This window comes from Dryas octopetala, chromosome 3 (genome assembly GCF_963921425.1).
Source record: "Dryas octopetala chromosome 3, drDryOcto1.1, whole genome shotgun sequence".
NCBI lineage: Eukaryota > Viridiplantae > Streptophyta > Magnoliopsida > Rosales > Rosaceae > Dryas > Dryas octopetala.
The window spans coordinates 13956527-13980095 of NC_141368.1; the positions used below are offsets into that span (position 1 = coordinate 13956527).

Genomic DNA, 23569 nt, shown 5'->3' on the forward strand with positions numbered 1-23569 from the left:
CACTTTCTTCTCTAATATTAAAATAACTTAAGGGCTTGACAATTCTTGAATTATGCAACTTTAATTTGATACATTCAAGAATAAGGACAACTAAATTTTATAACAATAAGAACAAATTTCGCATGCATCAGGCGGTTCTTAGCCCACCAATCGATCGTTGTAGGTATCGATTGTTGGACAACTGAAGCTCAATTTTGGTGGAAAAATTAGCACTTCCTATGGTATTCATTGCTTGCGTTGGTTTATTTCTTAGTTTTTTATGCCTACATTATTCCTTGGGGTAAATAATGGAAATACATTGAAAATCCTTGCACATGCACCTAATTTTGCATTTTGAATATTTGTATTGCTGCTACTATAACGTACTTGCACCCATCTAAAATATTAGTCAGCAAACTATAACATATAACAAACACTCGATTATGAACATGTAAAACACCCAAGCCACGTATGCAGAGAGATAAATGCATTTACATCTTTCTCACCCTCACATAGAGGTATATAGCATTTCTATTAGTCGTGACAAAAAACACTTTCAAGCATAGTAAACCTACTGTCTATAGGTAGAAATTAACATGGGCATGGCAACGTTTATATATATGTTTATGCCTCCTCAACAACCTAACCAATATGTAATACATGGTGTAGCCACTACACAAGTCTATCCTAGGTTGTAGCCCAGGTAGTTAATTTTTGTGGAAGGAAAACAAATAAATTTTATACTTTAGCCCGGATATTTATATATTTTCAAATATAGCCGACCCAACTAATTAAGAGTATCATTAGGCCAATATTGTGAGTGTAATCTTTGAGTCTATGCCGAAACCCAATTTTTGAGTCCTTGTCTCGAAATTGATGTTGAGGTATAAGATTACCTATTACAATAAAAAAAATATTTTAGTATTATCTCACAAGGATGAAAATGATGAGCTTTGATTTGTCTTATAAAGGGATAGAGGTGTATAACGGCTGGGTCGGGCCAGCCTGTTTAAAGACGGTCCATTCGTGTTGGATTTAGGCCAGTCTATTTAATAATTGGACCGGATTGGGCCGGTCAATTATTTTAAACCTTAAGTTCAACTCGACCCATGGCCCACTCTATAACGGGTTGTGTCAGAATTGTGTTAGGCTGGGCCGGCCCGATTAATTATTTTAATTTTTTAAAGTTTTTATTATTGTTTAATAAATCAAATAGTCTTTAATGTCATTCCATTTTCTATCAAATTTTTGAATTTTCTACTGCTTCATTTCATTCTCTATCCAATATCATCACCAAAATTAAAATTAAAAATTGAAATAAAGCTAATAGTAAATTATTTTTTTTAAATTAAAAAATACTAATATAAACAAGCTGGCCTAACACAAAACGAGCTCGAGCCGAGCCGGCCCAAAAGGATAGAAAATATTGACCCAACTTGGCCCACTTATTAACGGGTCGAGCTGGACTGGGTCCATTTTAAACGGGCCGCACCCGTGCCGGCCCGGCTCATTGTACACCTCTAAAAGGGATGCACTTTTCCTATTGGCATAATTATATGTAGACCCAAAACATAATTAGGGGATTTTTAAGGAAAGAAATTAAAACTACAACGACCCAAGTAAAATATATAAAGGTCAAATATTTGCGTAATCAAATTGGTTATTTTCCCTTTATTCTTCATAAAAGCATTATGCATTTTGCATAGAAGATGAATACATATGAGCCCACAAGATATATATGACCTAATTATTGTATGGTGCAATCAGTTGGCTTAAAGGAGACGGTCCTTTTTTTAAGGTCGTAGCCTATCAAGAAATTCGTCTGTGCCATGTTGCCAAACACTGCAAATGCTTGATTAAAGGGTCTGAAAGCAAAGCAAACAACATCCATTGCCACCCTTAGAAAGGTGTTGGAAGCTTTCAACTTCACTTGTGCACCTGTGAAATGCACAGTGACAATGGGAGCTTTGATATCCGATTTGGTTCTGTAGCAAAGGTTTAGGCCCGGAGGGCCTCTCACACGTTGTAATCTTATGGCCTTACTCACTGTCAATTCCAGCTTATTGTAAAAGTCTTGTGGTAGCAATGTGAGTGTAGTCCCGGAGTCAATGATAATATTGCCCTGAACTGGAGATAATGGACGTGAACTGTTGTATTGCAGTCTCTTCCATCCTACGCTCATTGCAACCAACTTTAGGAAGTAAAAAGATCTTGGGTATCCTGAAACCAAAGTATTAGAGATGGATATTAATAGAAACATCGACGTTTAAAAATATAGAAATATCGACATAAATATCAATTTCGAAAATTATATAAAAACTCTAGCTATACAGACATCAAATGTACAACTTATTAAAGAGAAATAGAAAGTTTCATATATAAAATGACCAATTTTAAAAACTTTTTTGACAACGAACACGGTAAGGTGAAAAAAAACAATTTTAGTTCTTTAAGTCATTTTTAGACAAAATTATTCCTCTGATGGTCGACTGTTCGTGGGGTTGAGACAATGATCTTGATCATATCTCAACTGCGCGACTTGACCACCATCTTGACCACCAGAATATGAGGTCTACAAATGACTCAAAAAGTCAAAATTTCATGCAAATTTATAATGGGGAAGTCAAGAAATTAAGGTTGCAGGGCACTAAAATAGGTCATTTGAGAAAAATTCACAACAAAAATATATATAAAATAGTGTTGTATATATGAAAAAGAATATATTGGTACTCGTTAAAAAAAGAAATTTCATCGAAATTTTAACCATAAAATAATGGGGTCGAAACCACTCGTGCACCAGAGACCACAGCTTCACTGCCAAAGCTCATTTTACTTGATGAGTTAAGCCCAGAAAAAGCCTGAACAAGGCAGTAGGAGAATTTCCCATCAACTGAAAAAGCCATTTGGGTGATAAGGGACACTGATCCATGTCCAAGGCCAATCACGCCCGATTCATCTGGATTAAAGAGACCACTATTGTCATGCCCACAACCAATGACAATTTGTGGGAGTGAAACTGGTTGCCCAGTTGTGGAGCCAAAAGTTACTGTGTCTGTGGCTATAGTTCCTATGCTGTATGATTTATCCCCATATGACATTTTGTAACGACAAATTTCTTCAGGGTTGGGAAAGCTAGAGGTTTCACTTACAGCTCGACATTGGCTTGAGTTATAAGGAACCTCTGTGTAAGTCTTGGAACTTTTTGGATCAAAAATTGGTGCTTCCTGCTTGTAACAATTGATGCAAGGCATGCATTGAATCCATGTAAGGTCACTACCTGTGTCTGCAACCCCTAAGAATTCTACAGGGGGTGTACCAATTGATATTTTCATCAGATATTCACCCCTATCAAGTATTATAGTAGATTGAGGCGAGTTTGAAGGGAATGAAGTTGACTTGAAGAGATTATTGGCACGGTTAATGGATCGCTGCAAAGCATTTGTCACGCGTTGTGAGGGTATTTCTGAAGGATTATAGAGAGGAGACATCGGAGAGTCATGGTGCATAAGATCCACACTGAAGCCACCATGGTAACCAGCTTGGATAAAAGAGAAAGGAAATATTAGAGAGGTGATAGACAATACGAACGCTATTATAATAGTGAAAGAATGGTTGATCAGAATGGATCCCATGGTTGTTTCAGAGGATTGTGTGAAACAAGCTCATGATTTCAAATTAATATATGTCCATTCAAAAGAGTAAAAAAGATGTAGGACTAAAGAGAGTGAAATTATGAAAGAAGAGAGAATAAAATCTACCTTTAGCTTATTTTTTGATCAATTTTTAAACAGGATTGTGATGGCTAGATTTGAGGTGCTTTTCTCTTAATGTCCAGATCCTTATTAATTACTACCATATGACATATATATGGGCAAATAAAATTAGGGATTTTAATTGAAAAACCCTTGATCTATAATTTATTCACTAAAAAATTATTACATGGAGAATTTTCACTCTTAAGGACAAAAAATATGCCAAGCATTCAGTGCCCTAACTCGATAGATAGCGCGCACTTCTAGTCGAGATAGAAATTAACACTTTCAAGCATGGTAATTAAACCTACATGTTTATAGGTAGAAACATGGGCATGCCAACTTTTATATGTCTATGCTTCCTCACCAACCTAACCAAAAGGTAGTGGTGTAGCCATTCATAAGGCTAATTAATTAATACAGAGAGTTTTAAGTGTGGAATCTCATATTTAGTGTTAAATGTGGAATGGGGCGGATGGGTCCACTATATGTAGATTTTCAACAATATGAATCATCTATTTTTTAGGTCTCTATTTATAAATCTTTTTTGCAAAAAATTAGTCAAATCTAAAATCATTTGTTTATCTAACTTTGATCAAACAAATAGACTGTTTCATCAAAAATATTTGGTTCGTCTAATTGTTTGATTAAAGTTAGATAGGCAAATGTTTTTCGATTTGGCTAATTTTTTGCAATAAATATCTATGAATAAATGCCTAAAAAATAGACGGTTCGGATTCTTGAAAAACTATATAGAGTTAGTGAGCCTATCCGTCTCATCCCACATTTAACACTAAATATGTAGTTTGACCTAAAGGGGCCTGCTAATTAATATATAGTAAATTAGTAACACTGTCATAATAGTGTTGTTATTTGCACTCTTTCTAAAGGAGTGCAAGAAATTTTCTTCCTACTTTTAGTTTTTTTGGAAAAACCAAATTTCTTGCAGTGCAATTAAGTTGGTCACTGTAGTTTGACCCCTATTTCCCTTAGAGTTTTAATTAATTTTTCAATTAAATTCTTGTATTACATTTTGTTACAATATATTAAATTCAAATTAAAAGTTCAAAATTAAAATTTCATCCAAATTTTAGACAACAAATCTTTGCTTTTTTCGACAGAGAGTGCAATTGTTTAATTTTTATGACCGTTTTACCCCCTACATTTATGACTAACACGTTGCACATAATTTCTTTGTAAAAATTATGTCCAAAATTTGGATGGAAGAATTTTTATATGGAACTTGACTGTAACAAATTTCATATGTAAATATGTAATTGAATTGATACTATGGCGCGCTGAGACCCGGCCAAGTGAAACAAGGACTAAACTAGAGAGGACCAAATCAATTATTTTCCTTTATTCTTTATAGAAGCACTATGCACTTTACATAGAAGATGATATAATGCATATGAGCCCATAATACATACGTGACCTGATTATTGTTTAGTGCAATCAGTAGGCTTAAAGGAGACTGTCCTTTTTTTAAGGTCATAGCCTATCAAGAAATTCGTCTGTGCCATGTTGCCAAACACGGCATATGCTTGATTAAAGGGTCTGAATGCAAAGCAAACAACCTCCATTCCCACCCTTAGAAAGGTGTTTGAAGCTTTCAACTGTACTTTTGCACCTGTGAAATGCACAGTGACAGTGGGAGCTTTGATATCCGATTTGGTCTTGTAGCAAAGGTTTAAGCCTGAAGGGCCACTCACACGTTGTAATCTTATCGCCTTGCTCACTGTCAATTCCAGCTTATTGTAAAAGTCTTGTGGTAACAGAGTGAGTGTAGTCCCTGAGTCAATGATAATATTGCCCTTCCCTGCAGATAATGGGAGTGAACTGTTGTATTGCAGTCTCTTCCATCCCACACTCATTGCTTCCAACCTTATAAAATAGTGAGATTTTGGGTCTCCTGAAACCAAGGTATTAGAAATGGATATTAATAGAAACATCGAGGGTTTAATTAAAATAGGTAATTTGATGAAAGTTTCCAAAAACAAATATATATAAAGTGTTGTATCAAATATTGGTACTCGTTAAAAAAAACAAAAAGATAATTTATCGAAATTTTAGACCATGCCTGAAAGTAATGGTGTAGAAACCACTTGTGCACCAGAGACCACAGCTTCACTGCCAAAGCTCATTTTGCTTGATGAGTTAAGTCCTACAAAGGCCTGCACAAGGCAGTAGGAGAACTTTCCATCAATTGAAGAACCCATTTGCGAGATAAGGGACACTGATCCTTGTCCAAGTCCAATGATGCCAGATCCATCTGGATTAAAGAGGCCACTGTTGTCATGCCCACAACCAATGACAATTTTTGGGAGTGAAACTGGTTGGCTAGTTGTGGAGCCAAAAGTGACTGTATCTGTAGCTACGGTTCCCGTACTGTATGATTTATCCCTATATGAAATTTTGTAACGACAAATTTCATCATTTTTGGGAAAGCTTATGGTTTCATGTACAGATCGACATTGGCTTGACTCATAAGGAACTTGTGTGTAAGTCTTGGAATTTTTTGGATCAAAAATTGGTGCTTTCTGCTTGTAACAATTGATGCAAGGCATACATTGAATCCATGTAAGATCACTACCTGTGTCTGCAACCCCTAAGATTTCCACAGGAGGTGTACCGATTGATATTTTCATGAGATATTCACCCCTATCAAGTATTATTACTGTTTGAGGCGAGTTTGAAGGGAATGAAGTTGGCTTGAAGAGAACATTGGCACGGTTAATGGATCGCTGCAATGCATTTGTCACCCGTTGTGAGGGTGTTTCTGAAGGATTATAGAGCGGAGACATCGGAGAGTCGCGGTGAATAAGCTCCACACTGAAGCTACCATTGTGATCAGCTTTGATATGAAAGACAAATATCAGAAAAGATAATGTGAATGCTATTGCAATGGATAAAGAAGGGTTGGTCAAAATGGCTCCCATGGTTGTTTCAGAAGATTGTATGAAGCAAGTTCAAGAATTCAAATAAATAATGTGCATTAAGAAGAGTAAAATAGATATATGTAGGACTAAAGAGAGTGAAATTTGTGGCAAGAAGAGAGAATAAAATCTTCCTTTAGCTTATTTTTGACAAATTTTTAATTAGGATTTGGTGATTGCTAGATTGGAATTGCTTTTTTGAGTGTCCAGATTCTAATTAATTACTATCATATATATTAGCACATAAAATTAATAAAAAATTAGGATTAAATACCAAATCTAAATAATTTTTTGGTATAGCATGAAGACTATATAATATTTCAATTGAACTACTAAATTTAAATGTAGTTTTTTAGATTAGATCACAAATATGTTGGCCCCTTTGATTTGAGTTTTTTCTATTTAACATTTTTGTCCTTTGGCCCAAATATGATGAGTGTTAGTTAAAATTTATACGGTTTTGACAAAATTGCCCTTAAGGCTTTTATATTATCTTGAAAATTTACTAATGTAGTCTTAATTTCACATTTAGTTGTGAATGTACGACACTCACAACTTCAAATTTAGTTGTGACTGAACAACAGTTACAGTTAAGTTGTGAGACAGTCACAGTTAAGTTGTGATTTAATTGAATTATTTTTAGAGAAATTATACTACAATATAATATAAATAGAGGTCAAAATAATACTTGTACTCAAAATAATACATAGTATAGTGGTGTGAGTTGTCTCTTTCAATTTATCAAGACAATCACAGTTAAGTTGTGACTTGATTGATTTTTTTTTTATACAATATAGTATAAATTAATGTAATATTTGTGATGTAAGTTTTTTTTATTGTAGTGGCATGTGATGTAATATTTGTAAATTTTAATATCTTTTACTTTATTATTTTATTTGACTTTTCAACTAGTACCTAATCTAAAATACTATTTAATTTTAGTACCTAAACTAAAAAGTTATTAAAATTTAGTAGTTAAAATCAATGGACCTTAAAATTAATAGCAAAGTATAAACTTAGACTACTAGTCTACATATATACAAAATAATTAAAAAATTCATTTGGTTTGTCCACTTTATTTTCTCTAATATTTAAAATAATTTATTATTCTCAACGGGTTGACCGTTCCTTATTTAAAAGGACACAAGTTTGATTTGTTACATTAAAAAACAATTGACAATTTTTGTGTACGTGTTTCTAAGTGGTTTTTAAATGCAGTTGTTGGACAACTCAGTTGGAAAGGCTGTGAAATTTCCACTCTGCACTCAAGTTCAATCTCCTCTCCCCCGCAAAAAAAAAAAAAAAAGTGGTCCTTAAACTAGCTTTATGATAGGGTTTGAATTGATCGGGAACTGCATGTAGCTGCAATATATACAACTATTTTCATTTGAACTTTTTAGCTTCTATATATGATCCTTTGATTGGAATATATAGTTCTCAACTTTTGTCTTTAGCAATATCACAAACAAGATGTTGGAAGAGCTGGGGAAATCAAAAATCAGATGAGAAACTAAAAGAGAAATGAAAATGAGAAAAATGGTTATGATGAATTAAGAGTTGGATTTAATATATTGATGTTGACTCTAATGGGTAATTATGAAAAGAGACCTAGCCGTCACCCCTAAACGCTCTCTTCTTTCTCTTTAACCCTCTCCCTCTTAGCCAAGTATTTCCAGGGGTGGAGTCGACGGTGGTTCCTGTGTTCCTCACAGCCCGATGCTCCTACCCTCGCCTCTTTCTTCACTTTTTCTTCTTCGTTTGCAGTTTTGGTTTATATTAAAGGATACTCTCCTCTCTCTCTCTCTCTCTCTCTCTCTCTCTTTCTAAGAGCTTTTTCATCTCACCATATGAGAATTTTTTCATCTCAATATATAGAGGAGAGCTTTTCTGATTGCTCTGGTTTGGTCCGTCCGCGGCGTTGTGTGCAATCTGTGCATTGTGCGGCATCAGATCCTTTTTTGACGACGGTTGGTTTGGCCCTTCGATGGTGCCGCAAAAGATCTGTGCGTCGGGCAGCGTTGACATCGACTTTGGCGGAGGATGGTCATGGTGTCGCACCTTTGTTCTGCCGCTCTCACATAAATCCGGTCTTCGAGAAGGGGCTACTACGGAAGAGAATACAGAGGGAAGATGAAATATTGTATTTCTTAGTTGAAGTTTAATGGGGATTGGAAGACCTACAAGTGTGATAGTATAGGAATAGGCAGGAGTAGTGAAGAACTCACATAAAGTGATCGGTAAGCTAACCCGAAGAGGCAAGGAGAAAGGTTTCTTTTAGGTTGATTTTAAGCAGAATGAGAAGGAGAAAGAAGAAAGCTTAATAGTAGCACAAAGACAAAGGACGCAGAAAGAAAAAGAAAAAGAAACTCCCGCGGGCATTCTGCCTGCCTGCCTGGTGGTGCTACTGATTGCTAGGTTTTTTTTTGTTTGTGTATTTCAGCCTCTACTGGGTTGGAGCTTGTATTCCCGTGTCTAAGACTATAGGTGGAGGTTCCGTGAATGGGGGAATCTCCCTGTCGCATTATCAAAATTTAGTTCGGCACGAGTTTGAGGCTACTTTGGATGCAAATTATGTTCGTCTATCTTGCTTCTGTGGCAAGTTGATGTTTTTGTATCTGATCGATGGTCCTTAATTCCTTGGTGAAGATTTGAGAGTTTGGTCGCGAATCTAGTTGGCTAGATGTTGTAACAGTGGAAGCTCTTGTAATTCTTTTTTTCACTATACTCCCACAGGACTTGAGCCTAACTTTCTTAAAAAAAAAAAAGGGTAATTTGATAATTAAGTTAAAATGACATGGCAATTAAATAACCTGATGTGGCAATCTAATAATGATATTGATTGAATTAATTTATCACATCAAGTACATACTTAATTGTAAATAGGATAATTAACTACGTGCACCATAACTTTTCCACATGCATTATTAAGAACAATGCTATTTAGCCCAATTCTTCTCTAACTTTTTCTCTCAACTTACAATGCATTCTTACATGATGTTTTCTAAAAAACAAACAATAGGAGCGGATAAGGGCAACGGCCCCTATAATTGTTAATAGGCCAAAGTTCACTTTTGGTCCTTGTAATTTGAGTTAGGTTCTATTTTGATCTATGTAGTTTTAATTGTTATAATTTTGGTCCATGTAGTTTGAGCTAATTAGGTTCCACGTTGGTCACGTAGTTTCAATTATTATGATTTTGGTCTCCGTAGTTTGAGTTAGGTTCCATTTTTTGTCCTTGTAGTTTGAGTTAGGTTCTACTTTAGTCTTGTAGTTTGATAAACGAAAATGCTAAGATGTCCTTGAATTGCAACAACTTATAAATTACATGACCAAAATCATAATAATTGAAGTTACAGAACTAAAGTGGAACCTAACTCAAACTACAAGGACTAATTAAAATTATAATAATTGAAACTACATGGATCAAAGTGAAACCCAACGTACTCGATCAAACTACAGGGATCAAAACCAAACTTTGGCCTTGTTAATATTAGGGGCAGATATAACAAAATGACGTTGATAACCGCCCCTATTACTAATTATATATAGCATCAAATTTTTTCTGCTCCTCATGAGCTATTCTTGAAATCGGATGTGTTTTCTTTCTAATTAATGCAATAATGTTCGGGTGCATAACATATAGGTTTTTTTTTTTTTTTTTATTATTATTTTTTTTTAAGTCTACTTGCAAAATAAGGCTGATAACCAATCTCACACGCTACAATAAATCTCAGCTCGGTCCACTTTAATTAACGAAATGCACGCGACACAGAACTCACTGAATGTTCGCGCGGTGACCAATGTTGAGCGCTTAATACTATTCACCACTCAACAATTGTCTCTGTCAGATAGTGGCACTTATTGCCACTGTGCAATAGTAGTTATTTAAACTACGTAAAAATAATACTTATAGATGTAACTTATGTCTTTTCTTATATAAATATGTCAAAAACTAATGAAACATAAAACACACAATTCAAACTTATAAAATCACATTCACCCGTATTATAACGTAAAAATAACTGTTATTAGTTGTCACTGTTTGATAATGTCAATTTGCCCAGTATCTAAAAGAAAAAACAAACGTCGAGCGCTCAACACAAAAAACACGGAGAAAAATATAACGTGGACATATTTGTCATAAAGTAGACCTATTTGTAATTGCAACATTTTAGGTGTGTTTGTTTATTATTAAAGACTGTAAAATAAACTTTAAAATAATTTACAATAACATATGCCACCTAAGTTAACGGCCCTATTGTTCCAATGGAGAGAAGAACTTACGATTGATTAGCTTTTCGGGAAATTTTCAAACGAACAATTTCAACAAAATCTTTCAATTACTTATTTTACTATGTTCAATTCTTTCTATTCGATCCTCTATCCATAGAGTACATTGAATGTATAGGGAAAAAATTTGGAAGAAATTATGAGATAAGTAGCATTATTCTGTTATTGATATATTTATTAAGCTAATCGTAAGTATCTTCTCAATTCTTTTCATTATGAGTTTTTATTTTAGTTTCTTTCAACCCCCCTCTGGATAGCTAATCCCGTATCTTTTCAAATATTTCAAAATTTTCTAAAAAAAAATTTCTTCCATTAATGTTCCGAATCAAATCTGAAAATTAAAAACAGTAATTAGAAATATAATTATAGACAATTAATATCACCTACCCATATATTACCGGTACTTACAATAGTTTTTCACTCTCAAAATTAGAAGTTCCATGTATTTTCTATTTCCAAATATGTTCTATATCAAATCCCATAAAATTAAATCTTACAACTTGAAAGCGTAGACTTGAGTTGACTTTATCATTTGTACAATCATAATTATGGGACAAATCCATGCAAACTCATCCGTTATATCACAGGATACTAACGGACCCTCCATGCACTTATGGTTTTCTTGTTTTTCTATTTTTTAAGTTTTTTATGTTTATGTGGTTGTATTACACACATTTTTTTATTTTAAATTATTTTAATATGGTAATTATAGTTCTAAATGAGTATGAATATAGGAGGTTATAAAAGACACGTCACACTATAATTAAAAAGTTAGCAATATTAGAAAATTAGAGAGCTTAGGAGAGGATCCAAATCCAATACGGATAAGTTTTTCTCACAACTCAAACTAAGAATATATAACTGGAAGATCCCAGAAAATCCAAGCAATTAAGGAAAAAAAATCAATCTGGGCAACGAAAATCATAGAATTGTTGACAAAAAATCATTTCATGGTTACAAATTAATGGGAAAAAAAACTGTCCTATCCTACTTTTTTTAATCTTTTCTTTCTGATGCCTATAAATGCACACAACAATAGAATGTCTAAATCACATTTAGTCATGGCAGCTTATAGTTCTCGTGTCACTCTTGCATTGTCAACAACCTTCTTCTTCCTTCTTTGTGTCTCTAATTTCTCTTCCGTTGACTCCAATGGTGGCTTCACCATTGACCTCATCCACCGTGACTCGCCCGAGTCACCCTTCTACGACCCTTCACAAACTCCCTCCCAACGCTTGACCAATGCCGTTCGTCGTTCTTTTGAACGAGTCAACCATTTCAACCCAAAAGCCTCTTCACTATCTCAAAGTCCAAACCAAGCTGAGTCCACCGTGATCATGAACAGAGGCGAGTACTTAATGGAGTTGTCTATAGGAACGCCACCGTTTCCCATCAAAGCCATCGCGGACACCGGAAGCGACCTCATTTGGACACAGTGCAAGCCCTGCCTTGATTGTTACAAACAAATAGACCCTCTTTTTGACCCCAAAAAGTCCTCAACCTACAAGACCCTCCCTTGCTCTTCAACCCTATGTGAGTCTCTAAAGGGAACTTGCTCAGAAGGCCCTTGCCAATACTCAGTGAGGTATGGTGATAGTTCACACACAGAAGGAGACTTTGCCAAAGACACTGTAACCCTAGGCTCCACAACAGGCAAAAGAAATGTCTCATTCCCCCAAACCCTAATTGGTTGTGGGCATGACAATAGTGGGACATTCAACGAAAGAGGGTCTGGCATTGTTGGGCTTGGAGGTGGTCCTGCCTCACTCATAACCCAAATGGGTTCTTCTATAGATGGCAAATTTTCATATTGCTTGGTCCCAATTTTCTCACAAACTACAAACACTAGCAAGTTGAATTTTGGGTCTAACGCTGTTGTTTCAGGCCCTGAAGTTGTGTCCACTCCCATTGTCCCAGACCAAGACCCTAAAACCTTCTACTACTTACACATGGAAGCAATAAGTGTTGGGAGCACCAAAATTCCTTTTCCCACTTCTGAAAAAGAGGGCAACATTATAATTGACTCGGGCACCACATTGACCATTTTGCCCCAGGAGTTCTACTCACAAGTGGAAGCAGCGGTTGACAAAGCTGTTGGTTTGCAACGTGTGAGGAACCCTGAGATTGGTCTGAGTACTTGCTACAAGACTAGTAGATCTGCTGAGTTCAAAGCCCCAAGGATCACCGTCCATTTTAGTGGTGCTGACGTGGAGTTGACGCAAGATAATGCGTTCGTTAGTAGTGTTAGTGATGAGGTTGTGTGCTTCGCTTTTGGTTCTTCTGAAGAGTTTGCAATCTATGGGAACTTGGCACAGATGAACTTCTTGGTGGGATATGACCTTAAGAAGAAGACTGTCTCTTTTAAGCCAACTGATTGCACCAAGATGTAATTGGGTATTATTGCATGTAGTTTACTTTTTAGTTTGTATTGCTTCTTGTTATAAATAAAAATGTTTAGTTATGGATTTGATTTTAATTAATTGTCAATTTTAGTTCCTATGTTCATCGATCCAGTTTTATCCAAATTGAAAGGTTGAGACCAAAGTGTTACATCCAAATTATCCATTGAACTACATGGATAATTGAGTTTATTTTAAGATTGTTATCTTTTATTTCTTTTTTTATTTTATTTAGGACGTATATACCATATAAGAAAATGTAATCTTGATCCCAGCAATCTTTCAGGATCGTGTAGTAAAAAGGTGAGCTATATAATCTATTTTTACTTAAATTTTTAGATTTTTTATTTTCTTATTTTGTGATGGACAATTTATAATATAATCCCTTTTAATGAAAGAAAAATTGTTTTAACCAAAAAATAAATTAAAAGACATTACTTTTTTGAATTTTTGGGTGTTTTCTAACTTAAATACCTTTTATTTAAATAAATTTAATGGACGAGATCGATTACAATCTCAACCTATTTATAATTTCAACAGTTTTCAAGTTTATTAACTTATAAATTTATAGTGTTTACCAAAAAAAAAAAAAAAAACTTATAAACTATTTATAAGGAAGAGGCTGAAAGTAAAAAAAAAAAAACAAAAGGAATAATATATGTAGGATTTTGGTTGTTGATCCGTTGCACAACAGTGGAAAAGTCCAAGGATAATATTGCGCAATTGAAGGTGTTGTACGTGCAAGTTGTAAGCCAAAAATGTCTGCAAGTAACTCTATTTCTTCTACTGAGAAGGAATCAAAGGTCAACTTTGTAGCAGAGACCACCAGCTACCCATGACTATCTAATCAGCCTCCTCTGACTGAAAGTTGTCATTAAAAACCAGTAAGGATCGCCACCTTCTATCTGGTGAAATGAGATCGATCACCTTCATCTCAAGTGGGAGAGACGTGGCAGATTGTATTTTGAAAGACACAAGTTGTGGCAGCCATTTATTTTCATAGATATACACTGAGCTATCATCACCTATTCTCCACCGCAACGTACCCTGCTGCTTGTAAAAGCTCTCTAAACCAAATAATGGATCGCCATATCAAAGAAGGTCGGTTTCCTGATTTCCTTGGTGATCAATATGCCCCAGGTAAATTTTCCCCATTGAATCATATCTCTGAAATATCCACAAAATAATTATGACTAAATAATATGTGCGTACGTTCCTAATAAAGTCTAAACTATATATCATGAGTCATGACAAGATTATTAAGATAATTTTCTTAATTAACTTAATTTTCCTGATTAGCTAGTAGTGACATGAGGAAAAGGTCTTGAATACACTAAGCTAGCTAGGGGTAGCCCCCTTTCTCTACGGTTTTGCTGAACTTAATTGTCAAGCGACAAAAGCAAACGAGCACTTCCAACGTGCATTTAACCTCCGTAAAAATGAAATGGCAATAATTCATCTTTTTCCCTAAAATTCCATGACATATTATCCAACAGTTTAAAAGTTAAAACATCTTAGTATACATAGAAAATTTATGTACCAAATTCTATTAATCAAATAATGTGTTGAGATTAAATTCTATTTTCAAAAAGTAAAATACTGATAATGATACATCATTCTATTTATGTACTAGCATTATTGTTCAAAAATATAGCGGGAAGGTACAAAACCAAATCCAAATTATGGGTCAAACACCTGGCCTGCAGCTTACGCAGCAATTAAAGGTGCACTTAAGTAAATACCAATTTTTGCAAGATATCCTCAGATACATACTTTATTACTCTCTCGTTATATAGACCAAATTCTACAAGGCAGTTTCAATTGTTCTGTGCTGTCTTCAATTCATTATTCTTGTAATAATGGTAGCTACATTCTCATACCATTCACTCTTTGCCATTGCACTGTCCATTTCTATTTTCCTCCCAATAACCCTTTCTCTCACAGAACATGATCATGGCCATGGCAAAATTCTTAGCCTTCAAATGATCCACCGCGACTCACCGGCCTCTCCCTTACACAACCCATCAGAAACTCACTGGCAACGCTTGAGCAACACCTTGCGACGATCAAATCACCACCGCATGATCAACAGTACTTATACCAGAGTCAATGCATCAGCTGAGGGCCCTTTGACCCCCAGCCAAGGAGAGTACCTGGTGAACATATCAATTGGGACTCCACCCAAAACTTTGATTGGCATTGTGGACACAGGCAGTGATCTTATTTGGACACAATGCAAACCATGTAAGGATTGTTTCAAGCAGCAACCCCCTCTATTTGATCCCATTTCTTCATCAACATACAAGCCCCTATCTTGTCTCTCCAAGCAATGCCATTTGCTAAATGAAGCCTCTTGTAAAAGTAATTTTTGTTACTATAATTACACATATGGGGACATGTCCTATACTACTGGGAATCTGTCCCTAGACACTGTCACATTGGGTTCCATATCTAGTCCTAGTACTATTTTTGGGTGTGGACACCACAATGGGGGAATCTTCAGTGGGATTGAGTCTGGAATTGTTGGGCTTGGAAGTGGGGCTGTGTCACTAGTATCCCAAATTGGGTATTTGGTTGGTGGGAAACTTTTCTCTTATTGCTTGGTGCCAATAATGTCTAATATTTTCCAAAGTGACCCCAAAAATGTTCCAAGCAAGATGTATTTTGGTGGAAAAGTTTCTGGTCAAGGTGTGGTCTCAACCCCTTTGCTCTCAAATGGGAATGAAACCTATTATTACCTCGAGCTCCAAGGCATTAGTGTTGGAGTAACCAATATTACACTTGATGAGGTTCACAATTCTCAAGCTTTTAAGGGTAACATTATCATAGACTCAGGGACTACCATAACGATGTTGTCTACAAAGCTCTATGACGGGTTTGAATCAACAATTAGAAAGGCAATTCGTGGTCTGAAGGAGACCCAAGATCCAAGTGGGATACTAAAGCTTTGTTACCATACCAAAGCAGATATTGGTGATGTTGCTCCCAATGTCATTGTCCATTTCAATGGTGCAGATGTGAAGCTGAAACCTGTGAACACTTTTGTTAGGGTTAGTGAAGATGTTGTGTGTTTGGTATTTTTGCCAACTGATGATGTGCCAATCTATGGGAATGTGGCTCAGATGAACTTCCTGGTGGGATTTGACCTTGACAACAAGACTTTGTCCTTTAAGTCAACTGATTGTACTACTGAGTAAAAAATTGTCATATGTTGCCCGGATCTTTGTTTAATTTCCAGTTCTTCAACATGTACACCTGATGTAATCAGCTAATAATAATCGATTTTGTTTTGTAACATTTAGCCTTTTTTGGTCAAACCTGCAATATTGCTTCTTATTGATTTATTGAAATTGACACATTTTACCTATTATTTACCTATTTGATTATTATCTTATTGATTTTAGTATTTGATCGACAATAGTTTGTATGATTTAACTAATTTTTTATTATTTTTTTAATGTATGATCCTTAAAGAGGACTTAAAAAATAAATCATTTGAATCATAGGACTACAATTTGCATTTAACCTTGGTTTCCATGCTGTTATTCTGGAAGTTGACGCTCAAGAAGTGGCGCGGGGTGTGACGTAGGGGGAGGAATGGTTGGAAGTCCCATTCTCATAGGACTACATGTGAGATGACCTCAAAAAATAGTCTATCATTTGGGTCTTCCAAGTTTGGTGGGGCTAAATTAGAATCCAAATCAAATAATAAGTTTAAAACTAGCAGAAAAGATGTAATTATATGTTTAATTAAGGATGAACTAAACCTCTTATAAGCTTTATAATGACGAAAAAAAATTCACATTATAAATTTATTTCAATTAAGTCTAATTTTAAGTCGAGTATCGGAACGCTATGTATGATGGTTTGAATTTTTCTTATGAAAGTTCGAACGGTCGTGTGATTGTGCATATCTCTTATTTGAACATATTTACTACTTTTAGGTTATAAGGGAGGCCAAAAAGGATGGGAAATTCGATCTCTTTGGTGTAAGAGTAAATATTCTCCACTATTAGAGCTACAAGTTTTCACCGAATGCATTTAATACTGATGCTACATAAAAATGGAAACAAATTAGACTAGGCAATTAGTTAAAGGACTTACTATTGTGTGCTTGGGCAATTTTTTTGGTGTTATCATAACGCCATGTAAAGCCATGTAACTGACTGTATAATTAATCTATTTAAATTATAAAACGTATATAATTTTAAAAATATTATATGCGGTTTAGAGTTTTAAATATTATTAATTTTATATATGTGATTATCTAAATAAATTAATCATGCCAAGTAATGTAACTGTCACATATAAAAATTTCTTATGTTGTTTGGCTTTGTTACTTTGTTCCATATAAAAAAAACGGCCTTTATCCAAAAAAGAGAAAAAAAAAATAGAAACGCAGACCCTTTCTCACTGGAAAATTGAGAATAACAAACGATAGACTTGAAGACAAATAGACAATACTGGAGCAAGCTTTCATTTCATCTTTGTACTGATGAAAACTGCAAACCAAAGCAGTTTAAGTGGTCGTACCAAAGAAGTCCTTTATCCTTTATTCTCGAAAGCTTTGTCTTCTTCTAAAAACAGGACAGAAGTACATAAAGTCCACTCATTGATTGTCACTTTAGGATTACACCAACTTGTGTTCTTCTCTGGAAAACTCATAACCAAGTATGCCCAACTCAAAGACCCCATTTCTTCTCTCGCAGTTTTCCACCAAAGTTTGCCCAAAAACAATGTCTATCTATGGAATTCAATCATTAGAGCACATAACCTTAATGGGTTATACTCAAAAGCTCTTGACCATTACACTGGAATGCATCAAATGAATGTTCAACCTGATAGGTATACATTTCCTTCAGTGATCAATGCGTGTGCTGGGTTGTGTGATCTGGAGATGGGTATGATTGTTCATCAGCGAATTTTAGAAATGGGTTTTGGTTCAGACTTGTATATTGGTAATGCATTGATAGACATGTACTGTAGACTTGGTGAACTCGTTAAGGCACGTTGTCTGTTTGAGGAAATGCCTCTTAGGGATATGGTGTCGTGGAATAGTCTGCTTTCCGGGTACAGTTCAAACGGATATTGGGTGGAAGCTTTGGAAATTTATCATCGGTCAAGAATGGATGGGTTGTTACCGGATTCTTTTTCCATATGCGGTGTTTTGCCTGCGTGTGCAGGCTTGGTTGATGTTAAAGAGGGTCAGGTAGTTCATGCTTTGGTTGAAAAGATTGGGGTCCATGCAGATGTTTTATTAAGCAATGGGCTTCTTTCAATGTACTTCAAATTTGGTTGGTTAAAAGATGCTCAAAATCTTTTCGATGAGATGGTAGTTAAGGACTCTGTTAGTTGGAACACTGTGATTTGTGGGTACTCTCAGTTGGGGTTGTTTGAAGAGTCGATCAATTTGTTTATGGAAATGGTAAATGAATTTACACCTGATTTGCTAACTATCACATCCGTTCTCCGTGCTTGTGCTCATTTACGCAAGTTGGGACTTGCAAAATATGTTCATGATTACATGAAAAGGTGTACTGTTGAATTTGATACTATGGCAAATAATATACTTATTGACATGTATGCAAAATGTGGAGATTTATTAGCTTCACAGGAAGTATTTGACGATATGGAATGCAGGGATTCAGTGTCGTGGAATTCATTGATCAATGGTTATAATTTTAATGGTTTTTATCATGATGGGTTAAAGCTCTTGAAGGTGATGAAGAGTAACATGAAACCCGACTCTTTGAGCTACGTGATGATCCTATCTATCTCTACTCGACTAGCAGATGTGGACCAGGGGAAAATGGTCCACTGTGATATAGTAAAATTGGGATTCGAGTCAGATGTTATTGTCAGCAATGCTCTTGTTGATACATATGCTAAATGTGGTAAACTAGAGGATTCATTAACAGTATTTGAGAACATGAAAGCTCGTGATATAGTAACATGGAATACCATAATTTCTGCATGCATTCATTATGAGGATTGCAGTTTAGGGTTAAGAATGATCCTTAGAATGAGGAATGAGGGAGTAATGCCTGATGCGGCCACCATGTTAGGTATCTTGCCTGTGTGTTCTGTACTTGCTGCCAAGCAACAAGGAAAAGAGATCCATGGCTGCATTTTCAGGTTAGGATTTCATTCTGATGTTCCAGTTGGGAATGCACTAATAGAAATGTACTCTAGCTGTGGTAGCTTGGAAAACTCCATACGAGTATTTGAGCATATGAACATGAAGGATGTGGTGACATGGACTTCGTTGATCTCTGCATATGGGACATATGGTGAAGGTGAGAGAGCATTGAGAGCTTTTGCTGAAATGGAATCAACCGGTGTCCTTCCTGATCATCTAGCTTTTCTTTCTGTAATATTTGCTTGTAGCCATTCAGGTTTGGTAGAAGAGGGTCTGGCTTACTTTGGCCGGATGAAGAAAGACTACAAAATTGAACCTAGGATGGAACACTATGCTTGTGTGGTTGACCTCCTATCACGATCTGGGCTATTAGCTCAAGCAGAGGACTTTATCCATTCAATGCCAATGAAGGCAGATGTAAGTATCTGGGGATCTTTACTTAGTGCTTGTCGAGCAAGTGGAGAAGCAAAGATAGCTGCACGTGTCTCAGAGAAGATTGTTCAATTGAGTTCTTATGATAGTGGGTATCATGTTCTGGTGTCAAATGTATATGCAGCTTTGGGGAAGTGGGATCAAGTGAGAAAGATACGGAAATACATGAAAGCTAAAGGAATCACAAAAGATCCTGGATTTAGCTGGATGGAGATTCAAAAGAAGGTCTGAGGATAATTCCTCTTAAGATTATGTAGAGGTCAAAAAGTTGTCGAGGATACTTGCGGGTTTCATGGCAAGGGAGGCTATGATAATTTGCAATTCATCCCACCGTGACTTCTGTGATGGATATGAAGAGACAATTGATTTATTAGCAGGGATGGGCTTGCCATAGCAGGTAATGATTTATAAATAGCCTTAGACTTTGTGGGCAACTTTTGCATTTCTTTTTCTAATTGTCATTAATATTTCCGTTGAATTGGCAAATCTGAAAAATTTAAAACTTGCTCTGAATAGATGTCTCAAAATGAACAAGTATAAGTTTTTTTTTTAAACTTTTTCTTTCTTTTATTTTCTATTTCACCTTATTTTCCAAAAAGAATGAGACTTTTTTTTTTTATTATTATTATGTCCATTAACGTTCTAGGTCTTTTCAGTGAATGTTGTGCAAAAGGTTTATCATTTATGCTTCTATAATAATACAGCCTGCTTTACTTGTTGCTCTGTTGTTTGATTTAGCATCATTAACTTTTTCTTTATCTTCATCATATGGTGTAGGTCCACTCTTTGAAGTAGAGCGGTTTGAACTTAGCACAAACACTGGAAATGTACAGGTAACAAATTCATTGATTCAAGGTTAGAGTGCCTGATACAATGTTCTTCTTTTTTTGTACTTAATTTATTCATAGCTTTAATTTGATGTATGTAACAAAAAACCGACTTCAAACTCCTAAATTCTAACGAATAATGAATTATGAAGACTTTGAGTTATTGTTCTGCAATTTTCTGATGCTACTTTAAACTCATTTTTTGTATTTCATGTAAAGTCTGCATCTTGGCTTTCTGTTTGATTAAAGAATTATAACTTTAAGATACAAGATTGATATCCTGTTAGTTACCAGTTACACAATTCTGGCTTAAGTTCTGCAAATTATGATAATCATTGGTTTGCATCAATTGACATAATTTTGGCAAGTTCAGCTTATTTTTGTGTCACGTAATGGTCTGGTTGCATGAGTAGAAATCCACTTTAGAAGTCTTCCCTAAGTGTGCGTATGGATAAGTTGCTCGAGGTCTCAGGCGAGTTGATCCTTCTACTTGTGTTGGTCCAAATTTTTGTTCAAATTAAGAAATTGTGTCTGTATATACCTATCATTTAAATTGTCTATGGGTTGTTCAAATTTACGCACAAAAACAGAAATAGATATTGCTATTGAGCAAATGTAGGACCAAAGCAAAATATTATGCTCATTTATCACTTGTTTATGAGACGAATGCTAGCATTACATAGCAGAGTACTGGCTAGTACTTTGTTTATTATCTTTGCAATAATTAGAAACTGAAAATAATTATTAATTTGAGCAGGTTAGGGACGAAACAGCAAGAGGGAACTGTGTAGTTGAGGCATAGTTGAAAGAGACCACTGCACCATTGGCAAGGGGCTTCCCATCATTAATAAGGCAGTCATTGTTGCTCAAGCGCCTCAATATATAAGGATTAATGAGTCTCTCAGATTCAAAAGAGTCACAGCTCAGATGGATTTGCTCAACACTGCATCCGGTTGGACATTCGTTCAGAATCATCACTGAGAAAATTTTTCTTCCTGAAGCGAGCGTGCCATCGGGGACTTGTATAACCTTGATGTTGCCTTTCGGACAGTTTGCCAAGACCCTGCTGATTTCGTTTGCCTTGATCCTTGCTGCAATGTGGCCACATGTTTGAAATTCAGTGCTGATAGACATTATAAAATCAATAAAAATAAAAGTTCAAAGTTTAGGGTTTAAGATTTAGAATACTGATCATAAGGCTTAGTATATATGTTCTTATATACAAAAATACAAATATATAACACATTGGCATTTTGACAATAATATTTTAAGAGTGCGTAAAATAAAAATCAATATAGAAAATTTTGTGCAAAAAGATGGGTTCGCTTAGCTTCACACCATTACTGGAAGCAAGCAGATGGAGCCAAATAGTAGTGAACATAACAAACACTAAAGTTACGAGGCTGCAGGACATGGATCTCATCTTGCTAACAGAAAAGATGTCACAAATTGGTGAATTGTAAAGAAATAAGAGAGCACTTAGTTTTGAAGATTGAAATTGCTTCAGTGAATTGCATTGAGAGACGTGTGTACACATTTATATACACCTTGGAGCTGCTTGTCTAAGAAGAAAAAATATAGGAAAATCCGGGTGTTCATCTTAGGTACTTAAATGTCAAATGACGTTTGAGGGAAAGTTCTGATATTTATTCTTCTCCAATATAGAGGTATAAATAGGGATAAGAATCCTCTACTAATCATACTAATTAAACAAAACTACGACGTGTTTTACTGTGTAAGCTCATGATCGAAACCGTTCATTTTTTAGATCACCCTTCAAATATTATCACTGCAAAAAATTAATCAAATCAGAAATTAATTTTTATTTATTAGTATGCGATCAACAAAGAAGGATTAGTAGATGATCCAAATCTCCTACCAACCACGTTATCTCACCAACCACCCTGTAATCCTTAATAATAAGAGCTGACTTCACGCTTACACTGAATAAATATAAAAGTTTATTTCAAATAGCTACTAATTTTTCTTTTAGCAGTTGAGTTAAATGGTTACTAAATATAATTTTTTTTGTTACATTAAAGGGAATCAAATCATGGACCTAACCTAATACTAACCTTTATCACACTCACTCTCACCACTTGGCTAATCGCGAGGGTTTAAATTTAAGTTTCTTTTCAATTCAGCTACTAAAACTTGTTTGGAGATGTTGAATTTTAAGTTTCACTTTTCATATGTATTATCATAAATATTATTATATTATATCAAGTCATGAAATTATATTAACTCAAAATCAGTTTCGTTAATCACGAATAGCAATACAAAGTCAAACCAAGGAGTAAAATTTCGGATTTCGCAGAAATTTCGATGGAAATTTCGAAGAATTTTAAATTTTGACAAAAATTAGACAGAAATGATGGAAATTGCTATCAAAATACGGAAATTTTGAATGAAATTTTACCATATATGTATTTAACATATTATCTATTACATTGATAAAAAACATTGAAGAAACCAAATTATATAGTAGGTTTCATGTGATATAAGATAAATATAATGCGCGCTGGAGGCAAATATTGTTAAAAAAATTGTTCACTAATTAATAATTACATAAATAATACCTCAATTTTATTTATACTACAATATTACAATTAAAAATAAACATATTGATTAATTAATTGAAAGAGCTTAATAATTGCAATTAAAAGAGTGATTAAACATATTGATTAACTTAGTTAAAAAAATGATATAAGATAAACATATTGATTAATTAATTGAAGGAGCTTAATAATTGCAATTAAAAGAGTGATTAAATTGTGTAATTAAAACAATAAAAAGCATTGACTGTTTTGGTAAT

General features: G+C 34.9%; 2 protein-coding genes and 4 pseudogenes across 3 annotated transcripts; 3 read left to right on the forward strand and 3 right to left on the reverse strand.

Annotated features, from left to right (window-relative positions):
• Window positions 1–1726: 1726 nt before the first annotated feature.
• Window positions 1727–3611, reverse strand: LOC147291156 (aspartic proteinase CDR1 pseudogene; annotated as a pseudogene).
• Window positions 3612–5170: 1559 nt separating this feature from the next.
• LOC147291157 (aspartic proteinase CDR1 pseudogene) lies at window positions 5171–6670 on the reverse strand (annotated as a pseudogene).
• Window positions 6671–12018: 5348 nt separating this feature from the next.
• LOC147291158 (aspartic proteinase CDR1-like) lies at window positions 12019–13347 on the forward strand. Its single transcript, XM_086238610.1, has one exon. It carries the CDS (start codon window positions 12019–12021, stop codon window positions 13345–13347), a length of 1329 nt encoding a protein of 442 aa, XP_086094736.1.
• Window positions 13348–15215: 1868 nt separating this feature from the next.
• LOC147291159 (aspartic proteinase CDR1 pseudogene) lies at window positions 15216–16553 on the forward strand (annotated as a pseudogene).
• A 1298-nt stretch (window positions 16554–17851) lies between these two features.
• LOC147291160 (Tetratricopeptide repeat (TPR)-like superfamily protein) lies at window positions 17852–21925 on the forward strand. Of its 2 annotated transcripts, none has more exons than XM_086238329.1 (3): window positions 17852–20324; window positions 20705–20782; window positions 21512–21925. In XM_086238329.1, the coding sequence occupies exon 1, from the start codon at window positions 17852–17854 to the stop codon at window positions 20156–20158; it is 2307 nt and encodes a 768-aa protein (XP_086094455.1). In that variant the 3' UTR covers window positions 20159–20324; window positions 20705–20782; window positions 21512–21925. The 2 variants fall into 2 exon arrangements, with proteins under 2 accessions (XP_086094455.1, XP_086094454.1); XM_086238328.1 differs by having other exon boundaries at window positions 20705–20760.
• On the reverse strand, window positions 21499–21888 carry LOC147291161 (TPD1 protein homolog 1 pseudogene; annotated as a pseudogene).
• Window positions 21926–23569: the final 1644 nt, after the last annotated feature.